The 20,807-nt window shown below is 42.0% G+C and overlaps 1 protein-coding gene across 2 annotated transcripts in view; it reads right to left on the bottom strand.

Annotated features, from left to right (window-relative positions):
* The window catches only part of sptan1 (spectrin alpha, non-erythrocytic 1), a 155,515-nt gene that overhangs the window by 31,213 nt on the left and 103,495 nt on the right, over nt 1-20,807 (bottom strand). The window contains exons 29-40 of one of the 2 annotated variants that reach the window (XM_080743101.1): nt 19,206-19,387; nt 18,886-18,985; nt 18,269-18,466; nt 16,879-17,025; nt 16,350-16,453; nt 16,009-16,171; nt 14,618-14,632; nt 11,859-11,990; nt 9,186-9,323; nt 8,547-8,651; nt 6,176-6,384; nt 3,707-3,827 (exon numbers count right to left, since the gene is read on the bottom strand). In XM_080743101.1, the coding sequence (XP_080599227.1) occupies nt 3,707-3,827; nt 6,176-6,384; nt 8,547-8,651; nt 9,186-9,323; nt 11,859-11,990; nt 14,618-14,632; nt 16,009-16,171; nt 16,350-16,453; nt 16,879-17,025; nt 18,269-18,466; nt 18,886-18,985; nt 19,206-19,387 (1,614 nt within the window). The remainder of the gene's footprint in view (nt 1-3,706; nt 3,828-6,175; nt 6,385-8,546; nt 8,652-9,185; nt 9,324-11,858; nt 11,991-14,617; nt 14,633-16,008; nt 16,172-16,349; nt 16,454-16,878; nt 17,026-18,268; nt 18,467-18,885; nt 18,986-19,205; nt 19,388-20,807) is intronic. The other variant, XM_080743102.1, reaches the window with a different exon arrangement.

Here is a 20,807-nt window from a genome sequence, read left to right as displayed (position 1 = left end):
ACTAGTGAAACCTAGGATAATCTGTCATTTAATGTCTAGTGAAACCTAGGATAATCTGTCATTTAATGTCTAGTGAAACCTAGGATAATCTCAGTGTCATTTAATGACTAGTGAAACCTAGGATAATCTGTCATTTAATGTCTAGTGAAACCTAGGATAATCTGTTATTTAATGTCTAGTGAAACCTAGGATAATCTGTTATTTAATGTCTAGTGAAACCTAGGATAATCTGTTATTTAATGTCTAGTGAAACCTAGGATAATCTGTCATTTAATGTCTAATGAATCCTAGGATAATCTCACTGTCATTTAATGTCTAGTGAAACCTAGGATAATCTGTTATTTAATGTCTAGTGAAACCTAGGATAATCTGTCATTTAATGTCTAGTGAAACCTAGGATAATCTGTTATTTAATGTCTAGTGAAACCTAGGATAATCTGTCATTTAATGTCTAGTGAAACCTAGGATAATCTGTCATTTAATGTCTAGTGAAACCTAGGATAATCTGTCATTTAATGTCTAGTGAAACCTAGGATAATCTGTCATTTAATGTCTAGTGAAACCTAGGATAATCTCAGTGTCATTTAATGACTAGTGAAACCTAGGATAATCTGTCATTTAATGTCTAGTGAAACCTAGGATAATCTGTTATTTAATGTCTAGTGAAACCTAGGATAATCTGTTATTTAATGTCTAGTGAAACCTAGGATAATCTGTCATTTAATGTCTAGTGAATCCTAGGATAATCTCACTGTCATTTAATGTCTAGTGAAACCTAGGATAATCTGTTATTTAATGTCTAGTGAAACCTAGGATAATCTCAGTGTCATTTAATGACTAGTGAAACCTAGGATAATCTCAGTGTCATTTAATGTCTAGTGAAACCTAGGATACTCTGTCATTTAATGTCTAGTGAAACCTAGGATAATCTGTTATTTAATGTCTAGTGAAACCTAGGATAATCTGTTATTTAATGTCTAGTGAAACCTAGGATAATCTGTTATTTAATGTCTAGTGAAACCTAGGATAATCTGTCATTTAATGTCTAGTGAATCCTAGGATAATCTCACTGTCATTTAATGTCTAGTGAAACCTAGGATAATCTGTTATTTAATGTCTAGTGAAACCTAGGATAATCTGTCATTTAATGTCTAGTGAAACCTAGGATAATCTGTTATTTAATGTCTAGTGAAACCTAGGATAATCTGTCATTTAATGTCTAGTGAAACCTAGGATAATCTGTCATTTAATGTCTAGTGAAACCTAGGATAATCTGTCATTTAATGTCTAGTGAAACCTAGGATAATCTGTCATTTAATGTCTAGTGAAACCTAGGATAATATCAGTGTCATTTAATGACTAGTGAAACCTAGGATAATCTGTCATTTAATGTCTAGTGAAACCTAGGATAATCTGTTATTTAATGTCTAGTGAAACCTAGGATAATCTGTTATTTAATGTCTAGTGAAACCTAGGATAATCTGTTATTTAATGTCTAGTGAAACCTAGGATAATCTGTCATTTAATGTCTAGTGAATCCTAGGATAATCTCACTGTCATTTAATGTCTAGTGAAACCTAGGATAATCTGTTATTTAATGTCTAGTGAAACCTAGGATAATCTGTCATTTAATGTCTAGTGAAACCTAGGATAATCTGTTATTTAATGTCTAGTGAAACCTAGGATAATCTGTCATTTAATGTCTAGTGAAACCTAGGATAATCTGTCATTTAATGTCTAGTGAAACCTAGGATAATCTGTCATTTAATGTCTAGTGAAACCTAGGATAATCTCAGTGTAATTTAATGACTAGTGAAACCTAGGATAATCTGTCATTTAATGTCTAGTGAAACCTATGATAATCTGTTATTTAATGTCTAGTGAAACCTAGGATAATCTGTTATTTAATGTCTAGTGAAACCTAGGATAATCTGTTATTTAATGTCTAGTGAAACCTAGGATAATCTGTCATTTAATGTCTAGTGAATCCTAGGATAATCTCACTGTCATTTAATGTCTAGTGAAACCTAGGATAATCTGTTATTTAATGTCTAGTGAAACCTAGGATAATCTGTCATTTAATGTCTAGTGAAACCTAGGATAATCTGTTATTTAATGTCTAGTGAAACCTAGGATAATCTGTCATTTAATGTCTAGTGAAACCTAGGATAATCTGTCATTTAATGTCTAGTGAAACCTAGGATAATCTGTCATTTAATGTCTAGTGAAACCTAGGATAATCTGTCATTTAATGTCTAGTGAAACCTAGGATAATCTCAGTGTCATTTAATGACTAGTGAAACCTAGGATAATCTGTCATTTAATGTCTAGTGAAACCTAGGATAATCTGTTATTTAATGTCTAGTGAAACCTAGGATAATCTGTTATTTAATGTCTAGTGAAACCTAGGATAATCTGTTATTTAATGTCTAGTGAAACCTAGGATAATCTGTCATTTAATGTCTAGTGAATCCTAGGATAATCTCACTGTCATTTAATGTCTAGTGAAACCTAGGATAATCTGTTATTTAATGTCTAGTGAAACCTAGGATAATCTGTCATTTAATGTCTAGTGAAACCTAGGATAATCTGTTATTTAATGTCTAGTGAAACCTAGGATAATCTGTCATTTAATGTCTAGTGAAACCTAGGATAATCTGTCATTTAATGTCTAGTGAAACCTAGGATAATCTTTCATTTAATGTCTAGTGAAACCTAGGATAATCTGTCATTTAATGTCTAGTGAAACCTAGGATAATCTGTCATTTAATGTCTAGTGAAACCTAGGATAATCTTTCATTTAATGTCTAGTGAAACCTAGGATAATCTGTCATTTAATGTCTAGTGAAACCTAGGATAATCTCAGTGTCATTTAATGACTAGTGAAACCTAGGATAATCTGTCATTTAATGTCTAGTGAAACCTAGGATAATCTGTTATTTAATGTCTAGTGAAACCTAGGATAATCTGTCATTTAATGTCTAGTGAAACCTAGGATAATCTGTCATTTAATGTCTAGTGAAACCTAGGATAATCTGTCATTTAATGTCTAGTGAAACCTAGGATAATCTGTCATTTAATGTCTAGTGAAACCTAGGATAATCTCAGTGTCATTTAATGACTAGTGAAACCTAGGATAATCTGTCATTTAATGTCTAGTGAAACCTAGGATAATCTGTTATTTAATGTCTAGTGAAACCTAGGATAATCTGTTATTTAATGTCTAGTGAAACCTAGGATAATCTGTTATTTAATGTCTAGTGAAACCTAGGATAATCTGTCATTTAATGTCTAGTGAATCCTAGGATAATCTCACTGTCATTTAATGTCTAGTGAAACCTAGGATAATCTGTTATTTAATGTCTAGTGAAACCTAGGATAATCTGTCATTTAAAGTCTAGTGAAACCTAGGATAATCAGTCATTTAATGTCTAGTGAAACCTAGGATAATCTCACTGTTATTTAATGTCTAGTGAAACCTAGGATAATCTCACTGTTATTTAATGTCTAGTGAAACCTAGGATAATCTCACTGTCATTTAATGTCTAGTGAAACCTAGGATAAACTCACTGTCATTTAATGTCTAGTGAAACTCACAACAACATGTGGGCGCCTACAAAACAAAACCTTCAAACAAGCAGATTAAAGACTGCCTGCTGCTGGTTAGTGTTTATTCTAACATGGATGACTGGTTCTAACTTCTAACCTGTATTGCTGGTTCGTGAGCTCCCAGCTCAGCCTCCAGTCTCTTGTGTTTCTTCCTCAAATTCTGAACTCCCGTCAAATCACGTCCGTAGTCCTCCGAGCTCACTAGCAGCTTCTTCTCTCTGGAGGGAGGGGAGACCACAGCTGGGCTTTAATATGGGTGGACCTTATGACCACAGCTTTAATATGGGTGGACCACATGACCACAGCTTTAATATGGGTGGTCCACATGATCATAGCTTTAATATGGGTGGATCACATGACCACAGCTTTAATATGATCATAGCTTTAATATGGGTGGACCTTATGATCACAGCTTTAATATGATCATAGCTTTAATATGGGTGGACCTTATGACCATAGCTTTAATATGGGTGGACCTTATGACCACAGCTTTAATATGGGTGAACCTTATGACCACAGCTTTAATATGGGTGGATCACATGATCACAGCTTTAATATGGGTGGTCCTTATGAACACAGCTTTAATATGGGTGGACCACATGATCACAGCTTTAATATGACCATAGCTTTAATATGGGTGGTCCTTATGATCACAGCTTTAATAAGGGTGGTCCTTATGACCATAGCTTTAATATGGGTGGACCTTATGACCACAGCTTTAATATGGGTGGTCCTTATGACCACAGCTTTAATATGGGTGGACCACATGATCACAGCTTTAATATGGGTGGTCCTTATAACCACAGCTTTAATATGGGTGGTCCTTATAACCACATCTTTAATATGGGTGGATCACATGATCACAGCTTTAATATGACCATAGCCTTAATATGGGTGGACCTTATGATCACAGCTTTAATATGGGTGGTCCTTATGATCACAGCTTTAATATGATCACAGCTTTAATATGGGTGGTCCTTATGACCATAGCTTTAATATGGGTGAACCTTATGACCATAGCTTTAATATGGGTGGACCACATGATCACAGCTTTAATATGATCACAGCTTTAATATGGGTGGTCCTTATGACTACAGCTTTAATATGATCATAGCTTTAATATGGGTGGTCCTTATGACTACAGCTTTAATATGATCATAGCTTTAATATGGGTGGTCCTTATGACCACAGCTTTAACTGTTCTGCCGCCGTTGACAGTCCTCACCGTCATTGAAAGGGTTAATACCATGGCGCCGTTGACGGTGAGGACTGTGAATCTTACTGTATATACAGTAAAGATATTATTACTTACTTAATGTCGCTCCGGTCCCGCTCGCATCGGTAATGTCGGCGATTTGTTTACAACGCACGTTGGGCGTGCACGCGAAGCGAAGCTCCTCAATGTTAAGTCAATGGAGAGGCCCATAAAGAAACTTCATTTAAACAAAATAGCCATTTTGAGACATTTTGCAGCAGATCTAAATGTAAACAAGGCACAAGGCAGGGCGCAGCCATCTTTCCTCTTCTTGTCCCACACTGTCATGTGACTAGATGACGTAATCGTTGCCGTCAAGTGATAATCCAAAAAAACAAAAACAACCCCCTTCCAGCCCTTCAAAATAATAGCGGCGGCCTATGGAGGAAACCGCGTGGCACCGAGGCACCAAGCAACCTTCAGATTAAGAGGCACTAATTGTGTTAATATGATCATAGCTTTAATATGGGTGGTCCTTATGACCACAGCTTTAATATGACCACAGCTTTAACACATTCCCCACCATTTAACAATATCTTCGTACTCTCCCCCGCCCCTGTCTCCATAGACTTCCATGTAATTCATAGTGCACGGATCATGCACACCCATGCCTAGATAATGCACCACGTGTGTCCACGTTGCTCACAGCTTTCAAACAAAAAAATACGAATGGAAATCCGTTCAGGCATTCATGAGATACCAGCCATTATGTTTTCCTAAAATGTAAACAAAGATGGCTGCCATGTTTGAAAGATGGGGTTGCTATGGGGGTTAAACATGCAATTTCGCGATTGCTATCATGCCTACTACATTTTTTGGGGTCAAAACATTTTCTTTGAAAAAAAAAATTGGGTGACCCGGGTTCGAAGCCGGGTGGGGAGGTTCAGATCACCTCTGTTACATGTCCTTGGTGCTCTCTTTTCCCCTCCCCCAGAAACAGAATATCTTCAAACATAGTCCATCTACCAGGTCACATGTTCCTCCAGAGTAGGGATGCTAGGATCCATGCATCCAACATGGAACCAACGGACCTGGAGTAGTTGTGTTAGGTTTAAAGAGGTGCCGCCATAGTTGTACTTGTTCTGTTTTGTATGTGTCTATGGAGTTAACATTACTCTAATAGGCCGCCGGGTGTGGTCATAATGTGCACATTTGTTTTTTTAAAACATAATTTTAACTCTTTCTGTACACATTTGAAAACATCTTCCTCCTAGTATAATCATAATACCTGATCATCATGTTTTAGGGGAGAAAAAAACATCATGGCACTGCATCTTTAATAGGGTTTAGGTTCAGGTTTAGGGGTCTTACTTGATCCAGGACTCCTCGTCATCCAGGTCCCTGAAGAACTGGTGCAGGCGGTGGGATTCGTTGAGCTTGGCGCGGCGGCCGGCTGCCATGCTCTTGATCTTGGTGAAGCGAGCGTTGACGGCGTCCCGCTTGTCCTTCACCTGGGAGGTGTCGAAGGCCTGGCTGGACATCAGACTGTCAGCCTGGCCGTTCAGGTCCTTCAGACGGTCCTGGGAACGGACACAAGACAGCCTGTTACCTCCCAAACTAACACCACCCTGCTATCACTACACAGCCTGTTACCAGCCTGCTATCACCACCCAAACTAACACCCCACTGCCATCACTGTTACCACCATAAGCCAGTTCGCAAATAGCGCCATATTGGATATACCGCAATGCATTTTGGGGATGCGCAAAGATCTCTGGGATGCATTGGGTCCATGCGCACCCAACTCTAGGGGGCGTATCGCAGAGTCTTGTAGGATGACGGACGCAGCGACGCAGATGAGACCAATATTAGTAATTTAACTGTTCCTCAGCTAAGACGGTATTTATTAGACCGTGATATTGTTGTGTTAAATGCATTAAAGAAGGATTTAGTTGCCCATTGCTGTGCAGCATGTCTTTTAAATCTGCAACCTATACACCAAAAACAACATGCTACAGAAATAGGAGGACCAGAGGAGGTCCAAACTACTGGGTCATAGGGACATAATTTGTCTTACCGATCCGATCCTGATACCCTCCGAAACGGCTGGGAGGACATCATGTTATCCACAGTTGTTAAGTGAGCTATAAGTAAGTCTAATAGTCCGTTATTGTCTCTCCAGGTCGGCAGAGGAAGTGTAGCGCCCAGGATTACATTAGGATAATTGACACCGGGTGAAACATGGGTTATAACATTGTGGGATAAAAACAAACAAATAAACAAATACATAAATAATAAGTCTATTAATAAGAATCATATCAAGTTTGCTGCAATAAATAGGCTTTGGCCTATATGCCATTGGCCGTTCAAATGTTTAATTGGCCCTTAATTATAAAGACCACCGGCTACTGCCGCCTGGGGAAATGCTGTTATTAGGCTACTTTATAATTTAAGCCCATCATTAATATTATTATTTGGATAAAGTATTACAACCATTAAAACATCATAATCAAGTTTGTATCGTCACTATCGTGATCGGACACTAGCGGACACTGGCAGCTTGCTACTGCTGCTCATACTCTATGCTGCTGCTGCTCCTCTCAAGCCTCGCATCATAGTAAAATATAAAGACATAATATATAAGAGTTACTAGGCTCACAGCACGTCGCAACGCGGCAGGTTGTGAGATTGTGTGTCTGACATTTAGATATGCAGAAACACTGTTGTACAGCAAAGGCTTCTCCAGTTTATCAGCGCCGTGTACGGGACTCTTGGTTCGCTCAGCGTCGGGGGTTTAGCTTTACTGTTATGACAAACAGAACCGGCCGGCGTGATCTGAAGAACCAAGCCGGACTCAGTTGAGGATAATAAAACAGGGATCCAACCTTCTATGGGTCGTGGAATAACTTGGATACGAGCAAGCACAGTGACTGTCTGATCGTAGCAATGGATTAAGTGCCAAGTGGTGAAAGTTGTGACAAGATTCACGATGCAGGCAAGTTGCTTGCACCATCGGCATCATGGCATAAAATTAACAAAACAAAACATTTTTGCATATTACGGTTGAATGAGATGTAAAAGCCTAGGTTACTGTACGAACGCATCGCACAAGCAAAAAGTAGCCTAGTTTGGACCTCCTCTGGTCCTCTATTTCTGTAGCATAGAGCATATTGTTTTGGTTAGGTTGCAGACTTAAAAAGACATGCTGCACGGCAACGGGCAACTAAATCCTTCTTTCATGCATTTAAATTAATTTAGTCCACCGACAAAAATTGGTCGTCTGCGTCTGTCATCCTCCAAGACTATCAAACCCACTGCGTGTCTGAGATGCGCCCATAGAGTATATGGATGCGCCCTCTAGTGTTGGGTGCGCATGGACCCAATGCATCCCAGAAACCTTCACGCATACCCAAAATGCATTGCGCAATATCCAAGATGGCGCTATTTGCGTACTGGCTTATGATATCTCCTCCCAAACTAACACCCCACTGCTATCACTGTTACCACCATGAAATCACCTCCCAAACTAACACCCCACTGCTAACACCCCACTGCTATCACTGTTACCTACGGCTCGTTCCTGACCGCATCACTGTCGTGCAAATAATTCAGTTATCCCACACCCTCGAGTGTAATATTGCTTAAACATAGCATTAAGATGAAACATAGCATTATGATGGAAGCTAGCATTGAGATGAAACCACGGTGTGAGCTGATCATTGAGATGTTCAGCTTCCTTTACCTCATGAGCAGAGATGTCTGCTTCCAGCAGCTGGTGTTTCTTCAGCAGGTTGTTGACCGAGGCAAGATCTTTACCATAATCCTCTGAGGCCAGAAGAGCTTCCACCTGGGAGAGGACAACGTTTATTACATGAAGCACTGGAAGAGGACAACGTTTATTACATGAAGCACTGGAAGAGGACAACGTTTATTACATGAAGCACTAGAAGAGGACAACGTTTATTACATTACGTTTATTAAGGTATTCTATAAGGTATTCATAAGGTATTCATAAGGTATTCATAAGGTATTCTCACCTCAGATTCATAAGGTATTCATAAGGTATTCATAAGGTAATCATAAGGTATGCATAAGGTATTCATAAGGTATTCATAAGGTATTCATAAGGTATGCATAAGGTATTCATAAGGTATTCATAAGGTATTCTCACCTCAGAGACATAAGGTATTCATAAGGTATTCTCACCTCAGAGACATAAGGTATTCATAAGGTATTCATAAGGTATTCTCACCTCAGAGACATAAGGTATTCATAAGGTATAAGGTATTCATAAGGTATTCATAAGGTATTCTTACCTCAGAGACAGGTATAAGGTAAAAGGTATTCATTAAGGTATTAATAAGGTAAAAGGTATTCTCACCTCAGAGAGCCAGAAGTCGAAGTCCTTGATGCCGGTGTTGAAGTTCTGCTGCTTGTTGGCCTCCTTCAGCTTCTGGCTCTTCTCTGCTGACTTGTTGACCAGGAAATGCCACTGTTCATCCAGGGCACTGAGACGAGCCTGCATCATTCAACACAACACAACAATGTTCATCCAGGACACTGAGACGAGCCTGCATCATTCAACACAACACTGTTCATCCAGGGCACTGAGACGAGCCTGCATCATTCAACACAACACAACACTGTTCATCCAGGACACTGAGTCGAGCCTGCATCATTCAACACAACACTGTTCATCCAGGGCACTGAGACGAGCCTGCATCATTCAACACAACACAACACTGTTCATCCAGGGCACTGAGTCGAGCCTGCATCATTCAACACAACACTGTTCATCCAGGGCACTGAGACGAGCCTGCATCATTCAACACAACACAACATTGTTCATCCAGGGCACTGAGACGAGCCTGCATCATTCAACACAACACAACACTGTTCATCCAGGGCACTGAGACGAGCCTGCATCATTCAACACAACACAACACTGTTCATCCAGGGCACTGAGACGAGCCTGCATCATTCAACACAACACAACACAACACAACACAACACAACACTGTTCATCCAGGGCAATGAGACGAGCCTGCATCATTCAACACAACACAACACTGTTCATCCAGGGCACTGAGTCGAGCCTGCATCATTCAACACAACACTGTTTAACCAGGGCACTGAGACGAGCCTGCATCATTCAACACAACACAACACTGTTCATCCAGGGCACTGAGACGAGCCTGCATCATTCAACACAACACAACACTGTTCATCCAGGGCACTGAGACGAGCCTGCATCATTCAACACAACACAACACTGTTCATCCAGGGCAATGAGACAAGCCTGCATCATTCAACACAACACAACACTGTTCATCCAGGGCAATGAGACGAGCCTGCATCATTCAACACAACACAACACTGTTCATCCAGGGCAATGAGACAAGCCTGCATCATTCAACACAACACTGTTCATCCAGGGCACTGAGACAAGCCTGCATCATTCAACACAACACTGTTCATCCAGGGCACTGAGACAAGCCTGCATCATTCAACACAACACTGTTCATCCAGGGCACTGAGACGAGCCTGCATCATTCAACACAACACAACACTGTTCATCCAGGACACTGAGTCGAGCCTGCATCATTCAACACAACACTGTTCATCCAGGGCACTGAGACGAGCCTGCATCATTCAACACAACACAACACTGTTCATCCAGGGCACTGAGACAAGCCTGCATCATTCAACACAACACAACACTGTTCATCCAGGACACTGAGACAAGCCTGCATCATTCAACACAACACAACACTGTTCATCCAGGACACTGAGTCGAGCCTGCATCATTCAACACAACACTGTTCATCCAGGGCACTGAGACAAGCCTGCATCATTCAACACAACACAACACTGTTCATCCAGGGCACTGAGACGAGCCTGCATCATTCAACACAACACAACACAACACTGTTCATCCAGTGCACTGAGACGAGCCTGCATCATTCAACACAACACAACACAACACTGTTCATCCAGTGCACTGAGACGAGAACGCATCATTCAACACAACACAACACAACACTGTTCATCCAGGGCACTGAGACGAGCCTGCATCATTCAACACAACACAACACAACACTGTTCATCCAGTGCACTGAGACCAGCCTGCATCATTCAACACAACACTGTTCATCCAGTGCACTGAGACGAGCCTGCATCATTCAACACAACACTGTTCATCCAGTGCACTGAGACGAGCCTGCATCATTCAACACAACACTGTTCATCCAGGGCACTGAGTCGAGCCTGCATCATTCAACACAACACAACACTGTTCATCCAGGACACTGAGACGAGCCTGCATAATTCAACACAACACTGTTCATCCAGTGCACTGAGACGAGCCTGCATCATTCAACACAACACTGTTCATCCAGGGCACTGAGACGAGCCTGCATAATTCAACACAACACTGTTCATCCAGTGCACTGAGACGAGCCTGCATAATTCAACACAACACTGTTCATCCAGGGCACTGAGACGAGCCTGCATCATTCAACACAACACAACACTGTTCATCCAGGACACTGAGTCGAGCCTGCATCATTCAACACAACACTGTTCATCCAGGGCACTGAGTCGAGCCTGCATCATTCAACACAACACTGTTCATCCAGGGCACTGAGACGAGCCTGCATCATTCAACACAACACTGTTCATCCAGGGCACTTAGACGAGCCTGCATCATTCAACACAACACTGTTCATCCAGGGCACTTAGACGAGCCTGCATCATTCAACACAACACTGTTCATCCAGGGCACTGAGACGAGCCTGCACAATACAATGCATCGTTCTTTTAGAATTGACTTTTACTCATCACCTACAAGGCCATACCTGGCCTTGCATCATTCTACAGTTGACTTACTCAACCGTTTATGTGCCATTCCTTAAACTCCTCAACGTTGTCATGCTGTCATTAAATCTTTACATATATGATGAACAGACATGCTGTCATTAAATCTTTACATAATATGATCAACAGACATGCTGTCATTAAATCTTTACATGATCAACAGACATGCTGTCATTACCTTGACAGCGTCCTCGCTGCCAGCGCAGGCTCCTCTCTGGATGAGGGCGTTGCCCGTGTCGATGACGCCGCGGATGCGGTCTGCGTTGGCGTGAAGCTCCGCCTCGAACGCCTGGTGCTTCTGGTGCTTGCTCTGCACGGGAAGTCACAGGGACACAGGTCAGAGACACAGGAAGTCACAGGTCAGAGACACAGGAAGTCACAGGGTCAGAGACACAGGAAGTCACAGGTCAGAGACACAGGAAGTCACAGGTCAGAGACACAGGAAGTCACAGGTCAGAGACACAGGAAGTCACAGGTCAGAGACACAGGAAGTCACAGGTCAGACACAGGAAGTCACAGGTCAGAGACACAGGAAGTCCTGGGTAAACCCTGAAACATGTCCAGAGCCGCTCCTTTAGAAGATGGACTGTTCATTTAAAACTATCATCTTTATTTTGTCCAATATTCAATGCAAAGGGCCGTGCCACATGGGATGGTAAAACTTTACCTTAAAGGACAACTTTGTTTTTTACAACAAGGGTTCATATTTTAGATTGTAATTAAAGAATATAAACGAAGCTTTCTTTAGTTTTGGCCATTTTAGCAATTTTGATTTCAGTGGGCCTACGAGTGTGCTAAATATGTCTTTTGAGACACGATAAGCCACCAATGTCTTTATTACTATTTACAGTAACACTACTAGCCTACATAAGTCACATCTGCCCATTAAAGATTGTGTTGCATCTTGGGAATGGGCTTATTGTGTCTAAAAAGACATATTTAGCCACTTGTACGCATGCCCCCAACCACTGAAATCTACATAATTGAAATCATAAAAAAAAACAATAGCAAGTAGTAAATTAAAACATTAACACTCATCTTTTATTTCCTCTAATTACTATCTAAAACATGAACCCTTGTTGTAAAAAACAAAGTCGTCCTTTAAAAGAGTAATTCACCAAAACACCAAAACATTACAGGTGTTTTCTACATAACCTCATGGAGCCTTCAATTCAGGACTTTTTAGATTTGTTTTTGTGGCGTTCCTGAGCGGATATTCTGATGTCTCAAAGAGTACTTCTGACTCAGTCAAACTAAAACAAATACTCATCAACTCCAGGTTCATGGGATGTTTAACTGACTGAAAATATGTCATTTATTGGGTGAACTACTCCTTTAAGAGTGCATGGGTGAACTACTCCTTTAAGAGTGCATGGGTGAACTACTCCTTTAAGAGTGCATGGGTGAACTACTCCTTTAAGAGTGCGTGGCTGTTACTAAGTATTCATCTAAGACTCTATATAATAATACTGTAGGTGAATGAAACATTGATACTGTAGGTGAAACAAATCCAACACAACAACATGGAAGACACTAACAGATAAGATGTGACAACACAACATGATGGTGACTTTTCTACAGCACCTAAAAGAGGACAGGGTCACTTTAAAACTGTTTCACACAACTCATCATGTATAGAGGACATATCTCACAGTGCCCAGAGCAGCACGTGTAGACTTATAAGGATAGATTTCATTTCATAAAGACATGGATTTGATTATTAAATACAACAGGCCTTGAGTCTGATGTACAGGCACACACACTGATATCCTATGATTTCAGCAGGCAAAAGCATTAAAATGCAGGTTCTTCTCTTATGCCCAGGTGAGCCACATTCAGCAAGGTCTCTAATTCACATGGACAGGTTCCAACTGGTTCATCTGGTTCAATATGTTTAGTCTGGTTCAATATGTTCAATATGTTTAGTCTGGTTCAATATAACCTTGCATCACCACCTGGGATTAAAGCCTGCTATTGGTTTACAACGGGCCATGTGACCCGGTCTACAGGAACTGGAAACAAGGAGAGGAAGTTTGTTTCCCCAATCCCTATTAAAATGCTCCAGTAGCCTAGTGTAGTCTTGCCAGTCACTACCAGTTGGACTAAAAGATGCATATAACAAACTAATTTACCAAAAGCAAAACTACTCCTCATCAAGGGGTTCTATTAGGTTGGCCCTAAAATCATGCCCTTGAGCGCGGAGGGATTATTTAGGGTTAAAACTGAGTCCGGTTTGATCTTTCTAGACCAAGTGTAGTCCCTCTATGACTACAAGATGACGTAGGTTGTTTCCGCTGCCGACCGAATCAACGCCCGAAATTGGAAGTAATCTAGGTTCAATAAGTTCAATATGTTTCACTGCTAATTCTCAGTCTTACTCTTTTGAATAACAGACCATTTAGTCTTAGTCCAATGTCAGTCGTCTGGAATTGTTTAGTCTTTCATCTGTCTAGTAAATCTCTCTATTCTTAGTCAATAAAATGAACACATTCAATGTTGGATATGTTTGATGAAGAAGGTTTAAAGGTGACCAAACCTCAGGAAGAAAACAGCAACAACAAACATAAAAGGCCACAACCAGCAAAAAAAGCTGCATTTGATGTAAAAAAAACATCTACAAATAAAAACACACAAAACAAGCGTAGACTTGAACCAAAAGATGGAAACAAAATGAACGCTAAATGAAAGCCCATAAAAACAGACAATGATGAGGACAAACTGAGGATGATGGGATATGTAGTTCTACCAGGAGTCTAGGACAGGAAGCCAAGACGCACACGCACGCACACACACACACACAAACACACACACACACACACGCGTACGCAGACTTACACGCACGCTCACACGCACGCACGCAGACAGACACACGCAGACACACAGGTGTAACATGAACACGTGGGGGTGTTAGTTAGCTGACACACTACTCCAACTTACCAGCAGCTTGGAAAGCTAAAAGATAAAACCATAACACAGAGATTCAGTCTCACACGAGACAGAGGGAGGGCTACAGTACACTGAATACAATAACACATAAACTAATCATAACACTGTTAATATAATAGAGACAGAGGGAGGGCTACAGTACACTGAATACAATAACACATAAACTAATCATAATAATGTTAATATAATAGAGACAGAGGGAGGGCTACAGTACACTGAATACAATAACACATAAACTAATCATAATAATGTTAATATAATAGAGACAGAGGGAGGGCTACAGTACACTGAATACAATAACACATAAACTAATCATAATAATGTTAATATAATAGAGACAGGAGGAGGGCTAAAATACACTGAATACAATAATACATAGAATAATCATAATATTTCTATAATAGAGAGATGCAATGTAAAGGAGTTCATTAGTCATCATTCATGTCATTTCATTTGACATTAAACCATTGATTCTATGATGATTACAACACAAAGCTCATCAAAGTCACTGATCCCAGTACCTCACAATATTAGATTATTACATAAGACACACACGCACGCACGCACGCACGCACGCACACACACACACCTGTATATTAGTAGGATCTTTGTAAGACTCATCCGTCGCGGTCTATATAGTATAGTATCATATCGTATCACATAGAGGGGAGGGTGTGGGGGTATAGCAGTACCTGTATATTAGTAGGGTCTTTATAAGACTCATCTGTAGCAGTCTGTATAGTATAGTATAGTATAGTATAGTATGGGGGTATAGATGTACCTGTATGTTTGTAGGATCTTTGTAAGACTCGTCCGTAGCAGTCTGTATAGTATAGTATAGTATAGTATGGGGGGTATAGATGTACCTGTATATTAGTAGGATCTTTATAAGACTCATCCGTAGCAGTCTGTATAGTATTGTATAGGGGGGGTATACCTGTATATTAGTAGGATCTTTGTAAGACTCGTCCGTCACGGTCTGTATAGTATAGTATAGTATAGTATAGTATTGTATAGGGGGGGGGGGGGGGGGGGGGGTATACCTGTATATTAGTAGGATCTTTGTAAGACTCATCGGTCGCGGTCTGCAGCTTCTCGCTGATCCAGGCTCATTGTATTGTATTGTATAGGGGTTAGGGTTAGGGGGGGTTATAGTAAGTATAGTATGGGGGGTATACTATAGGGATAGTACCTGGATGTTTGTAGGATCTTTGTAAGACTCGTCCGTAGCGGTCTGCATTGTATTGCATTGTATAGTATGTATAGTATGGGGGGTATACTATAGGGATAGTACCTGGATGTTTGTAGGATCTTTATAAGACTCGTCGGTCGCGGTCTGTATAGTATAGTATAGTATTGTATTGTATAGGGGGGGGTATTACCTGTATATTAGTAGGGTCTTTATAAGACTCGTCCGTCGCGGTCTGCAGCTTCTCGCTGATCCAGGCTTCGATCTCGTCCACGTCTCGGCTGAACTGCTGCAGGGTCTGAGACTCGCCCAGCTTGGAGCGCTTCTCAATCATCTGAGCCTTCAGACGGCGCCACCTGGGGGCCACCCAGAGAATAACACATAACACCTTTTAATGGCGCATACGTTTTCACGTCACAGATCTTCTCTCAGTGCTCAGACAGGGAAAATAACGAGCGCTCGTTATGGCGCGGTGGACACGTGAAACTAAGAATAGAGCAGTAAAAGAGTTAATAATAACATCATGTTTCCTACCTGTCCAACACTTCGTTGCGGCGGTTGTAGATGTCAGGTTTAGCGTAGTGGTCAGCTCCAATCAGCTGGTCTGCAAAGGACTGCAGCGCTGCAATCTTCTCCTCCTGGAAACACAAGACTAGTTTATAATAATCATAATATAATAGTTTATCTCCTGTAAAGATCCATCCATAAGAATAATAATAATATAATAGTTTATCTCCTGTAAAGATCCATCCATAATAATAATCAGCTTCCTCACTTCCCACATTCACACACCAACGGTGGCAAAGCTGACACTGCTGAATAATAATAAAACATAATGCTGACCTGTACATTGAATAGAATCTAATAGAACAGTGTAATACTATGATATGATGCTGACCTGTACATTGATAGCCTTGAATAGAATCTAATATAATAGAATAATAATAAAACATATGATGCTGACCTGTACATTGAACAGAACAGTGTAATAATATGATATGTGCTGACCTGTACATTGAATAGAATCTAATAGAATAGTGTAATAATAAAACATGATGCTGACCTGTACATTGATAGCCTTATCAAAGTCCTCGTGCTTCTTGATCAGAGCCTCCACGCTGTCCAGAGAATCTCCCTTATCATCGCTGGCCAGGAAGGCTTCACGGGCCGCCATCCAGTTCTCTGCCTGCTCACAGTCCCTGTTAAACAACTGAGAGAAAATACCATGTTACTGAACCTGCTAGGGGGTCCCTGAGGGGTCCCTGAGGGGTCCCCTGAGGGGTCCCTGCTCACAGTCCCTGTTAAACAGCTGACAGAGAATACCATGTTACTGAGCCTGCTAGGGGGTCCCTGAGGGGTCCCTGTTAAACAGCTGAAAGAGACAACACATGTTACTGAGCCTGCTAGGGGGTCCCTTCTTCATCTCTCTCAGCTAAGGGGTCCCTGCTTCATCTCTCTCTCAGCTAAGGGGTCCCTGCTTCATCTCTCTCTCAGCTAAGGGGTCCCTGCTTCATCTCTCTCAGCTAAGGGGTCCCTGCTTCATCTCTCTCTCAGCTAAGGGGTCCCTGCTTCATCTCTCTCTCAGCTAAGGGGTCCCTGCTTCATCTCTCTCAGCTAAGGGGTCCCTGCTTCATCTCTCTGTCAGCTAAGGGGTCCCTGCTTCATCTCTCTCTCAGCTAAGGGGTCCCTGCTTCATCTCTCTCTCAGCTAAGGGGTCCCTGCTTCATCTCTCTCTCAACTAAGGGGTCCCTGCTTCATCTCTCTCTCAACTAAGGGGTCCCTGCTTCATCTCTCTCTCTCAGCTAAGGGGTCCCTGCTTCATCTCTCTCTCAGCTAAGGGGTCCCTGCTTCATCTCTCTCTCAGCTAAGGGGTCCCTGCTTCATCTCTCTCTCAGCTAAGGGGTCCCTGCTTCATCTCTCTCTCAGCTAAGGGGTCCCTGCTTCATCTCTCTCTCAGGTAAGGGGTCCCTGCTTCATCTCTCTCTCAGCTAAGGGGTCCCTGCTTCATCTCTCTCTCAGGTAAGGGGTCCCTGCTTCATCTCTCCCTACATCGCATCGCTTGCTAACCCTCACCTACGCCATGTAGGAGGGGTTATGGTTCTACCTGCAGCTCCAGACACCCAGGCCTTCTCCAGCAAAGGTTAGGATCAGGGTATGGGTTTAGGAGGGTCTAGGATGGTTTAGAGCCAGGGTATTTAGGGTATTAAGGGTAATGGTTACCTGTAGCTACAGACACTGGTCCAGCATCATGCGTGGCTGACCTGGAGAAGGCCTGGGCCTTCTCCAGGTCAGGTTAGGGTAATGGTTTAGGGTTAGGGTATGGGTTTAGGAGGGTCTAGGATGGTTTAGGGTAAGGGTCTAGGATGGTTTAGGGTTAGGGTTAGGGTAAGGGTTTAGGAGGGTCTAGGATGGTTTAGGACCAGGGTATTTAGGGTATTAAGGGTAATGGTTACCTGTAGCTCCAGACACTGGTCCAGCATCATGCGTCGCTGCACCCAGGCCTTCTCCAGGTCAGCTCTCTCCTGGTCCAAGGCCTCCAGTTTCTGCTGGATCTCAGGGCTGGCGTAGTGACCGCGCCCCAGCAGCTGCTGGCCGAACTGCTCAAAGGCCTGGAAGGTCCCGGCGCGCGCGTCGATCTCCGTACGATGCTCCTGAACACAGAGACAGGACACAGAGAGACATGAGACACAGAGGAACCACCCTGGTGTGTCTCTAAATAGATGTATGGAATGATGGAAGATGGAATCTAAACCGTGCACAAAATAGTAAGGAGACTTGACTTTGGTCCATTTTATCTCCCCTTTAATAATACCAATTGCTATTGTTTTATATCATTTTTATCGTTGATTTGTCAACCTTTACAACGAGGTACAGCTTGTAATCATCGGGCATTCGTGGAATGAGCAAAGCAGCCAAACGTGTGGGTAGCGCCGACTAAGATTTACAACAATATTGTTCTGCTGGCATTTACTCTCATTTTGGGCTTCCCTGACACTGAGCTTAAGGACCAAAGTCAAGTTTCCTTACTTGTTGTTGTGAACAGTTTAAATGTATGGAATGATGAACCAACCTGGTGTCTCTCCAGAAGAGCCTCGGCTCCGGTGACGTCCTTTGCCAACTCCTCAGAGGAAACCAGTCCTCGAATGCCGTTGATCCAAGACATCAGATCTCTGTGATCATAAACATAAACAAACAATAAGATCTCTGTGATCATAAACATAAACAAACAATAAGATCTATGGATCATAAACATAAACAAACAGGACATCAGATCTGTGTAGATCATGGATAAAGCAATTTAGCATTTAGCATTTAACCAGAGACACCATTTAGACTCTCTTATCTTAACCAGAGCAGACAGAGTAAATCCTGAGGAGGTTTAAAGCTGACCTGAAGTCAGACAGGAAGCGCTGCAGGTCGTGGGAGTTCCCCAGCTTGTCTTTACGTTGGTCAGCTCGTCCCACCAGGCTGCTCCAGGCTGTGTTCAGCTCTGTGCATTTCTCCTGGATGTCATCAACTGCCTCGGGATGGGACTGGATGAGACGCTCTGCTGTCTCTCCTAGGGAGTTCACCTGTTAATATAGGAACATATATGTTACTATAGGATGGGACTGGATGAGACGCTCTGCTGTTTCCCCTAGGGAGTTCACCTGTAGAGACATTACATATATGTTACTATAGGATCATATATGTTAATATAGGAACATATATGTTAATATAGGATGGGACTGGATGAGACGCTCTGCTGTTTCCCCTAGGGAGTTCACCTGTTAATATAGGAACATATAGGATCATATAGGTTAATATAGGATGGGACTGGATCAGACGCTCTGCTGTCTCTCCTAGGGAGTTCACCTGTTAATATAGGAACATATATGTTACTATAGGATGGGCCTGGATGAGACGCTCTGCTGTTTCCCCTAGGGAGTTCACCTGTAGAGACATTACATATATGTTACTATAGCAGGGGTTTTCAAAGTGGGTGACGGGGCACCCTGGGGTGACGGGGCACCCTGGGGTGCCCCCTAACCCTAACCCTCACCCCAGGGTGACATGATACTATTTAGTATCATTTTAAACTTGAAGTACAAAGTTATTTTCAGTCAGTTCTAACTAAAATGGCTGTTTTCTCAACGTTTTCCTCACAACATAATCACTAAAATATCATTACTGTCAGGCAGAAACCTCTGTCGCACAAAACTAGTGAAAACAGCCGATCTACAAGCACACAACGCTGTGTGCTTGTGTTTGTTGCAGCTGCTGGAAAAGATATATATAAAATGGAAGAAGTCTTGTAAAGTGAGTGCTGGCATCTCTTTTCTAAAGTACATTTGTTCCCTGAGCCGTGAACTCAAGACAAGGTTTTGGTGGAACTGTGTTTTTACTGCTCCTCTCTCCCTCGTTGTGTACTATAGGATGACATCACATATGGAACTGTGTTTTTACTGACGAGTAGAGTGCTCCTCTCTCCCTCGTTGTGTACTATAGGATGACATCACATAATAGGTTACTACAGGTCAGCTGTCCTGGACACAGCACCACACGTTGTGAGCTTCTAGATCTGCTATGTTAGGGGAGTGACAGGCTGTTGTGAGCTTGTAGATCTGCTATGTTAGGGGAGTGACAGGCTGTTGTGAGCTTGTAGATCTGCTATGTTAGGGGAGTGACAGGCTGTTGTGAGCTTGTAGATCTGCTATGTTAGGGGAGTGACAGGCTGTTGTGAGCTTGTAGATCTGCTATGTTAGGGGAGTGACAGGCTGCCATAGAAGACAAGGCTGTTGTCTAATGGAATCCAAGAACTTTAACAGACAGCTCTGCCAGAACACAAGTTTAAATGTAACCCTAACAACATAGTTTTTGGGGGACAAGGTGAGAACCTTGTCTCCCAGTGTAAAACATTAACTCTAACAGATATCTCACCTTGTCTTCAGTACAACCAGGTGTATCTAACATATCTCACCTTGTCTCCAGTACAACCAGGTGTATCTAACA

Source organism: Nannobrachium achirus, assembly GCF_963921795.1.
Source record: "Nannobrachium achirus genome assembly, chromosome: 15".
In the NCBI taxonomy this organism is placed as follows: Eukaryota; Metazoa; Chordata; class Actinopteri; order Myctophiformes; family Myctophidae; genus Nannobrachium; species Nannobrachium achirus.
Note: the sequence above shows the minus strand (reverse complement) of the source record. Positions and strands in the feature narration are given on the sequence as shown.